Source organism: Alligator sinensis, unplaced genomic scaffold (assembly GCF_000455745.1).
Source record: "Alligator sinensis unplaced genomic scaffold, ASM45574v1 scaffold842_1, whole genome shotgun sequence".
NCBI classification, from domain to species: Eukaryota; Metazoa; Chordata; order Crocodylia; family Alligatoridae; genus Alligator; species Alligator sinensis.
The window spans coordinates 412476-424880 of NW_005842295.1; the positions used below are offsets into that span (position 1 = coordinate 412476).

At 40.1% G+C, this 12405-nt stretch overlaps 1 protein-coding gene across 2 annotated transcripts in view; it reads left to right on the forward strand.

Annotated features, from left to right (window-relative positions):
* The window catches only part of CENPF (centromere protein F), a 56117-nt gene that overhangs the window by 10556 nt on the left and 33156 nt on the right, over positions 1 to 12405 (forward strand). For both annotated transcript variants that reach the window (XM_006028193.3, XM_025209572.1), the window contains exons 8-11: positions 101 to 303; positions 5155 to 5280; positions 7283 to 7411; positions 10205 to 10327. In XM_006028193.3, coding sequence (XP_006028255.1) covers positions 101 to 303; positions 5155 to 5280; positions 7283 to 7411; positions 10205 to 10327 — 581 coding nt within the window. The remainder of the gene's footprint in view (positions 1 to 100; positions 304 to 5154; positions 5281 to 7282; positions 7412 to 10204; positions 10328 to 12405) is intronic.

The following is a 12405-nucleotide window of genomic DNA, read 5'->3' on the forward strand; positions in this document are numbered from 1 at the left end:
TATAAAATGCAGAAAATAAATCTTTTTAGGTTGTGTAGGCTGCTTGTAAGTAGCTTTTTAAAATACTGAAACATTTGTCATAATTCTTTTTTAAATTAAGAGCTAAGCTCCAGAGTTAAAGAACTGGAGCACAGTCTACAAGTTCAAGAAAAAGAAAAGAAATCTCATATGAATAAACTTCAAGAAACTCAACTTCAGCTGGATAAAATGAAGCAGAAATTAAGTGAAAAAGATAATCATTTGAACAAAGGCAAAGATGAACTGACTAGAATGACAGCACAACTTGACCAAGCTGCTGCACAGGTACAGTGTTGCATCAGATCACTTTTGGCTCTTTGTACAGCTAATTTCTTGTGCTAATGTTTGTCAGTTATTTAGCCACAATTACATTTTCAAGATACCTGAATATTGTTTTGTTAGCATATACAAAGGAGAAAAAATTATATTAGATAACTTTTAATTAGCCTGCCATTTTCTGAAAGGTCCCAAGACCTTCATAGCAGTAACTTGTCATACAGACTCTGGCCTTTAGGTAGGATTCATTGAAAATCTGAACAAGCCTTGTTGATTAAATATTGTGGAGCAACAATGACATCTGGTGGCAAGTTCTGACCTCGGATAGCCACTGTCAGACAATCTAGGCTGCAATTTAGAATCTACTTTTTAAGCTTCAGTAGGCCAAGGGAAATGGTCCATGGATTCTAAAGGATAAGCTTATATTAAAAACTAGGTTGTGATGGACTTAAAGCTGAGAATGTCTTACAATACATGTGCTATAATTATAAACAGTACCTTTAGAAATCCAAAATATTTAGAATTGGGGCTTAATTTAAAGGGCCTTGGATGTTTGCAAATATGAAAATGTAAAGATAAGGTTGCTTGGCAGGGGAGAGCCTTTACTTTACTTTGTTTTCACTGACTTCCTCCTCTGGTCGGTCTGCAGTGGGGAGGGAGGAGGAGGCCTGGCTCTGTGCAGCCTGCCCCTGTAGCACCCACTGGCAGCGCCCCCCCCGGGCCCCCCCCCGCCACTGTGCTCACTCCTATTTTAAGCCCTGTCAGCTCCACCATGCAACTCTGCCTGGTTCCTGTCCCCCAGGTAGCCACTAGTTACCTCCCTACTGCAGCAGCTGTGTGATGCTGCAGCCCGGATCCACGTAGCCCTGACAGCAGACAGCACCAAGCTGGGAAGTAAACAGTAAATATTAAACGGTATAAATACAATTACTGTTTAAATTTTTACATTCCTAGTGCCCCCATACTTTGTACAATCCGAAAATTTAAATGGATCAAAATTGAAACAAATGGTTAAAAATAAACATTTATTTTTATCTATTTAAAAAAATAAAAATTGAATTTCACCAAGTCTACTTTGTCCCTTTTGTATTTTGCTTTTCCCTCCTGCTTAGTTCAAAGGGGGTGGTGTATTTTCAGAAGAAAACTACTATCCTATATTTTCTGTAGGTATGATTATTGCATTGCACATCAATTTCTGGTAGGGTTTCTGTTTGTTAAGAGTTAGGGGTGCATACATACATACAGTAAAATCCCTGTTATACGGTATTCTACTGTCCAGAACACTCTAATAACTGGAATTTCCGTCTGGATGTGGGGGGCGGGGAGGAGGAGAAGCTTGCACATGGTGGCTGCCACCCTGCGCTGCTGCTGCTCTGCATGCGGCTGCTCCCCGCCCCCCCCGGGTCCCGCTCCGCGTCTATTTGGAAACCTGTGCTTTTCAGGTAACTGGCATTTTTAGATACCTGGCACCCCCCATTCCCCACTCATGCCAGATGACAGAGATTTTACTGTACTAACTTTGTGACTGTTAAGTTGGCTTAAAAATTTTAAGTCAACTTAACCATCAGAGCATACATATATATGTGGAGCAGAATTGATTTTAAATGCAGTGCAAGATAATATACCTCAAAGGTGTATTATCTTGAGTCGCATTAGTTAAGTCCACTTAGCTCACAAGATGGTTGCCACCATATCAAGGGAGCTGTACACATATACTCTCTGACATAGCTCATCTTAAGTCGACTTAGTTACGTCACCTTATTTTTAGTCACCTTATTTTTAGTCATCTTAGTACGTGTGTATGCAGCCTGGATGTATGTCTAAGGCTGTAAAATTTTGCTGCATCCTGCCTGTAGGGGATGTTAATAATTGCACATCAGCATGGCTGAGGGTCAGAGAATTTGCCTCAGGAGCATACAGGAGTTTCTGTTCTCTGCCAATTCTTTGAGAACCATTACAGAAGGTAATGGAAATAGGACAAGGCCTGGAACATTGAACTATTCATTCTAGTGTTGAAATAGTTACTTGACTGTGAAGACGTTTAAAGTGTATTCTAACTGTAACCGTAACAAATAGATGATTAAGGTTTTTGCTTATTGTAACCTATTTTAAAATCAAATATAATTAAGGTAGTAAATATGGAACATACGAAGAATATGTGATGATCTATCATTCAGCTCATCCCAGCTGAAAATAAGGTGAGAGAACAAGTGCCAACTTCTTTAAAAATATTGTAATTTCTAAGTAATGTTTCACAGGCAAAGTAAGCAAATAGTTTATCTAGAAAACAGTAATTCAGCCTCTGAAGAAAATGTGTCAAATTTGGAAACTATATTAAACAGTGAAAAAGGATCTCTTAAGTTCTGCTTCAAACCAAAATGTTAGTCTTAAAATATGGAAGTGCTGTTGGTGGCTCTTTAATTTGTATAGTACATTCCTAGCCAAAGGATCTTTCTCTCTTTTCTACCCAATACAATTTTTAGTTGTTTGAATTATTGCTTGCTATATTCTGAGTATACATATATTTTAAACGTCTTTTATCAGAGTCCTCCACTTTCAGATTTGTGTTGCTCCTAAAGCTGCAGGAGTTTTCTTTATAGCTGAGGAGGAGGAGGAGTTTAGTGTTTGTAAAATGGAGAAGGATAATACAAGTTGCAAAAGAAAATTAAGCTACTAAAAGAAGAACTCTGGTTATCATGCTCCTGGTATACAGGGGTCACCAGATGTGGCCAGGGCCTGGAACTCTGCCCTCCTAGTCCAGCTGCCCCTTTGCCACTGTCACAAGACCCTTGCATCATAGTTTTGAGGATTCCTGCTCCCCAGTACCTATGTACATATCTTTTGGTTTCCTGCTCTGCGAGATTTGGAGGCAGAGCAGCAGAAGAGCACTCTAACATCAGCTCTGCTTCCACCCCAGGGAACAGGAAATGCCGAGCAGCAATGTCAGTCCACTCGGCTTCCTCCACTATGTGGTAGAAGTGGGGAACAGAGCCATGGGTTGCCACGGCTCCCTGTGTGCTCTCTGGCTGGAGAGCACAGCACTGCCTGCAAGTACATGCTTCAAAATCATTGCAATGGGCAATGTTACAAACATTTCCAAGCTCCAGGGGTTTGGGTTGTAGTCTTTCCAAGCTCCATACATTTGAAAACTTCAAACTTTACATCTGTACAAACATTAGATGAAACAGTGATTTGGGGGCTATACAGGACTGGGATATTCAAGTGAAATGTTTTTTTTGTATGGGGTTGGGTAGGCAAAGTTTTGGCAGGCTGAACAGGACTCAGTGGCGCTTTTCTTCTGAAGCAGCAGTTTGAACTGGTAGATCAAGCTCTGTATTGATTGACTGGCAGTAGAGCAGGAGCTAACTGAGTCAACTGCTGCCTTTCAGATATTAAAAATATTTCCTTCTTTCTCTCGCGGCTTTTCCTTTCTGACAAAAAATTCCTACACCCATCTAAGTTGGTTGAGCAGGATGCTGTGAGGAAAATCTGGACTTCAAAATTTATCTTTTACGCATAAGTTGCTCCGATAGACTGAATAAACAGTAGATCTGTTGTCTAAAAAGGCGACCAGAATGTGGTCTTTGACAGTGCACAGATTAAGCTAGTATCTATGAAACTGTGATTAGGTATCCATATGGCATCATCATAATTTTCCCAGAATTCATGTTGTCATCTTTGCATGTTGTCATCTTAGATATTTATTTTCTGTCAGTGTTTCAGCTATAATTAGAAGGGTACTTTTGTCACAATGTTCCATTTCATCAATAATTTACTAAGTTATAACTATGTAAGTGGAATTGCACTTCAATAAAGCATAAATTAAAAATGATACTGCACAGTTACCAGTGCATATGCATGCACAGGTATCAATAACGTTTTCTCATCACATTAAATTTGTCTTTTGGGTCATCTTCTAGGTTAATATCAGCTAACCATGAAGAAGCTTTAAATTTTGTCACCCCTTCACTTTATTTCATTTGAAGATTAGTTACTTGCTTTAATGAAAAGACTTCAGAAAATCAAGGATGTTCTGTAGAGAGAGTAATTTTCATTTTGCATGACAGTTTTCTTTTAAATTGGTTGTAAATCTCCTTGGTGTGCTGTTAACAGTATTGTCAATTCAAGAATGAAAAATATTCTGTTCTTGCTGTTCCAGCAAACCAGACTGTTTTACTGTTTTTTGTTGTTGTTGAACTTCTCAATTATTGCATGTCTAAATGCTTTTAGTTTCATAGATTTCATAGACATTAGGGCTGGAAGGGACCTCGGAAGATCGAGTCCAGCCCCCTGCCCAAAGGGCAGAAAGTCAGTTGGGGTCATAGGATCCCAGCAAGATAAGCAGCCAGTTTGCTCTTGAAGGTGTTCAATGTAGGCGCTTGAACCACCTCCGGTGGCAGGCTGTTCCAGACCTTGGGGGCTCAGACAGTAAAGAAATTCTTCCTTATGTCCAGCCTGAAACGGTCTTGTAGTAGTTTATGACCATTCGACCTAGTTGTCATCCCTTGGGGCGCTCTGGTGAACAAAAGTTATTTAGCTTTTATTTTTAGCTATTGAATTTTATCATGTTATTGTACTGAAGCCAAGTGAAATCTCTTATCAGCTTAGCCTTAGATAAAGTGAGTACCTGTTAGTTTCATCATTCAATTTTTTGTATTTTTTGGAGAAAGGACTGTGATTTTTCTGGGGTTTTTTTTTGTTTTTTTGTTTTTTTTGTTTTTTTTTGTTTTTGTTTTTTCCCTTTTTCATGGTACTTAGCACAGGGGGATTCTAGTCCTTGTAGGGGAGGTCTTTGGGTGCTCCAGCAATACAAATAGCATGCAATAACATTTTCATCCGTAACTCTTAAATTCTCCATAGTATGAAACAGTGGAGCAAAAAGTGAAAAAGCTGTTGGAAGAATTGAAGTGTCAAAGACAAAATGCTGAAAGTGCTCGTCACTCATATGAGCAGAAAGTAAAAGAAAAGGAGAAGGAATATCTGGAGGTAAGACGAGAACCATTGTTTTCCCTCAGACTGCTCTTATTAAGGTGAACAAATTGTTCATTGTGAAGTACTTTTTCCCTGATCTGATCCTACTGTAGGTGTGCTAGTGCTTTTGTGCACAAATTCACATTCTTTTGATTAGCAGCAGCAATTGGAGCTATGCGTGTCTTATGCTTCCCATTCAGGGGCATAAAATACTGAGTGGTTCCTACTGACTCCGAATTCCTTCCTTCTGCCCATGACAAGAAGGCAGAACTTAAGTGCCCTCACAGGTTTCCTCTAGCACAGTTAGGATTAGTGTTCCAATAAGTTTAACATTCAACGTATTTTATTTTTATTTCATTATTTTTGTTAAATAAGATGTTTAGGAGGTGTAAAACATTGATCTCATGGCTGGGACAAGGTCTCTGCTCTTTGTCTAAGGCAGCAATGTCCCTGAATGATAGGCATTTCAAATGCCTTTGCCCTGATTTTATTTTATTTTATTTTCCCTGATAACCATATAATTCTAAGAGTGATTTGGTGTTTTATGTACCCCTGACAGAGGGGATGATCTCACTCCACTTTGCCTGTTGATATATAGTGCATCACTATAATATTATCTGTCAAGACTTTGAGAAGGCAGGGGTGGAGGAAAGGCTTTGAGCTGTAAAATATATGACTCAAGAGTTCTAATTTATTTATGCATAGATAGAAATGTGGGTATAATCAGTCTTATACCCAAACATAATCCAAATGAGTTCCCTAGCCTTGTTTGGAAGTATCCAGTATTACAATCTCGGTCAGGATAACATGAAATGAGATGCATTGGCCAGCACTTTGCAGGTTTCTGTCCCAAAATAAAGAGGAAAGCACTTCTGCAGAGACTGTGATCAGCAATTACATGTTGTGTCTGTCAGGTTAATAAACTGACTTTAACCATCTTAGAAGAGGCTAAAAATGAAGACTTCATCAAAATGGCATCAACAAAATGCATGAAACCATGTTGTTCAAAATGAAGTGAACCATAATGGAGAAATCTGTATTGCTAAGTGCTGTTTCTTACTTTGTTTAGCGAGTTAGGAGTCTTGGCTATTGCTCTTATGCCAGTACCATCAGTGTAGACAGTATTGTCATAACTAGTTTACATACTTTGTCACAATCAGACATCACTGTATGCTTCAAGCATGATTAGCAGGAGCGTTAATCTGGATTATGGTTCAAATTTTGAAGGAGGAATCATGACTGAGTTAGGAGTATGACAACAATTCAGCCACTGTTTTGGTGCTAGGGAAGATGAATAATGCCACATTTGGGTCTTACAACTTGTGCTTCTTTCTGCTACAGTGAATTTGACCTGATTGTACTCTACCTCCTAAACAAAAGATGAGATAAGTCCTTTTGATAGCTGTGGGAACCCAAGAGAGACCGAGCATTTCATCTTACTAGGGCATAGGTGAAATGCTGTTTTAAAAGCAGCACATTTCAACTCTGCAATTCTCTGAGGCAGAATGCCTTTCTGTGCCACTCTAATAGAATGCTTTCCTGAAATTATTACTATTTTACTGCTGAAAGCAAATCTTAGTAGTTTATGGAAGTAATGCTAGAAAATAGGTTGTGAGGGTACATAAGTATGCTGGAGGGGTGTTTGATTTTACTGGAAGATATATGGTTGCCTAGGAAGACTATATAGAAGGGAAGTACTATCACTTTGTTGCCTTTTCCCCCTGACAAACCTCTTGTGATTTTTTTTTTTTTTTTTTAATCTGAAGGGAGTTTAACTTCTTTTGTAAACAGGTGTCTTTTTCCAGTAGGCATCACACATGCTTTCCTGCTTTCTCCTTCACCTACCCTTTTCTGCTCCTTTTGCTATCCCCAGCACCTGTAAAATTCCCCAGGCCTTTCACAGACAGGCTATTTAAAGTATGTCTTCCTCCACTTTGTTAGAGGTGACAGTTACAGTACTTTGACTAGAAAACTGTGGCAGTAGTACTTATGTTTCTTTTCTACCATTGCCTTTTAGGAACTGTCTCGTCAACAGCGTTCCTTACATACGCTAGACCAGCAGTGCAACCAGATAAAATCCAAGCTGAACCAGGAACTGCAGCAAGCCAAAAATGACTACAATGCTCTACAGGCAGAACTTGACAAAGTAGGCTTCTTAGATGTAAAAACTTCAAATAAAACTGGGAAGGAAGCATCTAAATTGTGGTTTTCTAGGGTGCCTATACACGAGCAGCGAGACTGTAATTACAGCATATTGGAACAGTGTGTCAGAGCAGGCTCGATTTTAATCAAGTCTGCTGTGTGGTAATTAATGCACTCCAGCAGACTCCAGCATATCATGCATCAACATCCCCGTGCTTAGAAATGGTGGTGGGGGTGCTTTAACTAAAGCTTGTTGAATGAGCTTTAGTTAAAGTGACCCTGCTGCCACTTTTAAGCACAGGGATGCTGATACACAAGACACTCTGGGCACTTTAACTAGAGCAGCTCTAACAGCCATTCTCATTAAAGTGCCCCCTTTTCCTCCAACTCCTGGAGCACGTGTATAAATGCCCCTAGTTATTTTCTGATGTTTATTCATGTACAATGAATGAAGCCTGGTTTTTGTGTGTATACTTAGATCTATATGGCTATAATATTAAAGTGAAATTAAGTACATTTCAATTCAATTAGAATAAGCTGTTGTGTGTTCTTATCAAAAGGTGTGTTGATACACAAAGGGCTGGGGCTTAGCTGCTTTGTTAGTTAGCCTGTTTCTCCCAGTGAAGAGAACAACAACGTATGGATCATGCCACCAAAGCAGGCTTACTGATAGGGGTAAATAGAAATGGTCTTTTAGGGGGCAAAAAAAACTCAAGGGAGAATTGAGAGAGAATTTCTTGCTGGCTAGTTACTAGGCAGAGAGCCTGGAGGATGGGTGCATCTTAAAGGGAGTAGCAGCCAGTGGGAGAGGTTGCAGTTGGGGAGGGATCTTACTGGGAAGAGGGCAAGTGACAATTTTTGAGAACTCTAAAGGAGGCTTGTAAGACATCTGCAGTTTTGTTGAGAGCTATACCAAGGAAGAGATCTGCTATTATCAGAGCCTGTTGGTTGAGAAGATCTATCCTGAACTACAAACACTGAGCACCTAAACAGAGGGCTATAAAAAAGGAAAGTCTTGATAAAGAACTTTGTAGACTTTTGAGGGGTAACTGAGCTGTAAAGGGGCCAAAAAGTATTTCAGTGTTACACCAATAAAATATATTCAGTGGTGGTGTACATTGTAGTTTGAAGCAAGAAGAATGATGAACTGACATAGCAAATGAGCTTTAAAGCAATCTAATTAAGGCCATGCAATAATTCTTTTTCATTCTGCACTTCTTTAAGAGCTTTTTCCTTACTCAAACAAGTTGCTTTTTATTCTGATTTGTAATACATAGTCATAGTATATTGACTTAAGACAAGAGTTCTAAAACTGCCTGTTACAATTATTCTCCATGACTTTTATTTTCCTTGTGTATTCTCTTCTTTACATACCTACTGCAGAAACTTCAGGTTCATGCAGAAACTTTGGTGCTTGAGTAAGCTTTCCTGGGGAAAATTTTAATTTCCATAATGGCTTTTTCTTGGTTATGTAATTTCCTTCCTTCTAACTTGGAGTATTTCAGGGCTATTGTGACAAATATAAAATAAATTAAAATTAGAGAGAAGTATCTGGATCTGATGATGATGATGATTCAATTTATAATCTTGCTTACTGCTAAATGAATGTAAGACTCCTGGAAGAAACCTTAATGTAAAGGTTACTACAGTGCTAATCTTTTATTTCTAACTATATTCTCAGGAAATAAAGCTACAAATTTAATGTCTTTAGGCCATAAATACAGGCAATTAAGCTTCAGTGTTCTTAAGACCATATTACTGCTCCAGGCATTGCTAGTGGCCTTACAACACCATAGTAAGTGGTTTGTAGATATTGCCTCCCTATTTTCAATTAGAAGTTTGAATGTGCATGGTAATCTGCAATAAATTTTCAGGCCTGTTGGTCAGAAGTCACTGCTTTACATCCCCAAACTGCATGCTTTGATTTAAAAAAAAAAAAAAAAATACAGTAGTGCAGGATTGTAAAAAATGGACCAGGGACTGGATTTGGTCCACAGAGCTGTGTTTTCTGGCCTTCAGGGCTCCTGAAGAGTCTGGTAGTTTGGGGTCTGGGTGAGCAGGTTTGGAGTCCAAGGTACAGAGCCCTGTTTGCGCAGGTGGGGAGTGATGTTAACCTCCACAGCTTCCTCTGCCACTTAAACTGAGTCTGGATCTGGCCTGCAAAGAGCCCTGTGGTCCGTATCTGGCCAAGGGGACCAAACCAGTAGCTTTGGAGAGTAGAGAACAGGTATTAAAGACTGCTGCTCCGCTGGTTGAAAAGGGCTCCAAGCTAATAACAGTATTTTAAATGTTGCTTTGTGATTGTGCACCTCAGAATTTGCCTGGAAATATTTTTTCATATACTTGCACAGTGTTGAGTTTTTAAGATTTGTTTTTTCTTTACACGCACTGCTTTTGGACTGTCTGATTCTTAACTGAATCGTGCCAGGATCCACAGTTGTACTGCAGCCAGATCCAGCACATGGGGTTGGGCTAGTGTAGAGTTGCTCCTTGACTGGGTCTGGTGTGCATCAGTGCACTGACATGTACCCATGGACCGACCCAGTGTTTCATCAGGCCCTTGAACTGGCCCCGCGCCACTCATCCAGCCTGTGGGGCCAGGCAAGTTGAACACCAAAGTTCTGGGTTTCCCTTAGGATAAAAAAAAAGATGGAACTTGGATTTGTTTGGTTTTGTTGCATCAAAACTCTCTAGCTCAGACTTTAAGGAAGCAATAGGATTTTTATTTTAAAAGCCTTTATTTGAAAAAGTAATTTTAAATAGGATCACAAATTACATTTGATCTTTTTCCTTGTAGGTGACAGCAGCAAAACAGCTTTTGGAACATGATTTCAGTGAGCTTACTCAGAAGCTGAGCAGAGCAGAGCAGGCATTACTAGCAACTCAGTCAAAGGAAAATGAGCTGAGGAAAAACTTTGAGGTAAATAAATTGGAGTAGATGGTATAATTAATAACCTAAATGGTAAATCAACAAGTACTAGTGCTATCTGCACCTTACTGACTTGTTAGGAACTCTGCAAGCTGTATCTTGTATTCCTATCAAATTCATCTTTAAACACTGACTCTGCTTTTATTGGTTGTGTTCAGGCATCCTCTACATGTTACAGGTATCGCGCAATTAACTGGTTAATTACACAATTACCTTGAGAAGAACTACACTTCCAAAATGGCTATCACACCATAAAATGCTCCATCCAGTTATAAAGTTAAACCTTGAAAAAGTATGTACTAACTTTAATTTGCACATGTAGCAGGGTCTCTGATCAACTGATAGGGTTCCCAGTCACAAGAGCGTACTATACCCAGTTGGGGCTCAGAGTCCCACAACTGTGGGGATTCTCGGCCCCAGAAGCTGCCAGCTTTGGGTCCCAGCAACACCCTGCAGCTGCTGGGTCTTGCAGCTGCTGATGCTTCATTCCTGCCGTATGCTTTCTGGTGCCAGGGCCCAACTCCCAGATGTGGGGGCTTTGTGCACCCCTGACAGAGCCTGGGAGGTCATGGCAGCTGCATCTCCCAGTCCTGGGGGTGCATTGGATACCCCTGTAGCTGGGAACCCCTCACTTGAAGGGGGCCCCCAGCCATGGGATCTTGCTTGCTGGTGCAGGGGGATCCTGATCCCAGGTTCCCCCCGCACCAGCAATAAGATGCAGTAGGATCTAATGCACGGTTGTGTAGATTATACATTAGTGCCCATCATGCCTTTACTTGCGTGTGTAAAGGGGCCGTCAGAGAATGATCTATAGGTGATCTTGCAGTTGATTCCATTGCGACTAACTCAGTTTTACAGATCCCCAAATAAGGACTGAGGCCTTATTTCAGTTTTAGATTAAGGCGCTGAGGGAAGCCTAGAAGTAAAATAACAATGATAACCTCTGCTACTGAGAAGGGCTGCTGTGGCATTCTGCAGTGCCCAAAACATCAGTTTTGAAAAATCTGCATTTCATTTATTCAGGCAGGAGTAATAAAAGCATATATGATTGAAGCTAAGTTGATTGGCTAGAGCTGGAGGTAGACTAACCTGATGAAGGTGACAGAAAGCATTTCTTGTAAAATCCAGTTTTGTGAAAGCCCTGCATGAATGGAGACAGCACTGTTGCAGCAATTTTTTGGAAGTGTTTCAATTTGCTTACCAGAATAGTCTTCTTTCTAGGTTTTAAATTCACCAGTTCTTTTTTTCTTCATCCATTTGCTTGCTTTGGTAAGTCACTTGGATTAAGTGGGTGATGTTATTCTAGACTGTGAACAACAGTTGTATAGAATAGCTGAATCTGTAAAAAATACTAATAAATAATATTTTAAATGATCAATATCACCACAATATTTTTTTTCTTTAGCTCTACTTCTTCGCAGGCTCCGTGTGAGGGTTTTTTTTAGTGTGCATGAAGAACTTAGACCCCGTTCCTCCCTCTCCACTCCCAGCTGTGATAAATCAATTTAGTAAACTCTCTGCAGGATGCTAATTGTACATCCAAAAACAAGTCTGGTTGGAGGTTTGGGACACACAAATAAAGTGAAAATTGAACTGGACGTTTCTTTGCTTGGTTTACCAGAGAGAGATTTTTATTAGCACTAGGAATATGATATATCCTGTCCTTGCTGTTGTATTCAAACCTCTTTAACAATTGAATAAAATGTTGTTGTGTCTATGCAATGATGAATTGCACTAGTGAGCCATACAGGATACATGTTTAATAGGGCTGTACAAAATTTCACCGGGTGTTTCGTTTTGAAGCTGTTTCAACGTCGAAACAGCGAAATCAAAATGAAACAAATGCCTTCAAAACAGTGTCGGAATGAAACATTTCAAAGCTGGACTTACCTGGCTTCAGCACTGGTCCCAGCTGGCAGCAGCAGCCTGCTGTCATCCTTCGCTCAGGTCTGGGCCATGCCTCCTGGGAGGAGTGTGTTACAGCCCTGCAGCCCTTCCAGGGGTGTAGGCCTCCAGATCTGCATGCCAGATGACAGGAGGCTGCTGCTGCTGCTGCCTGGGATCGATGC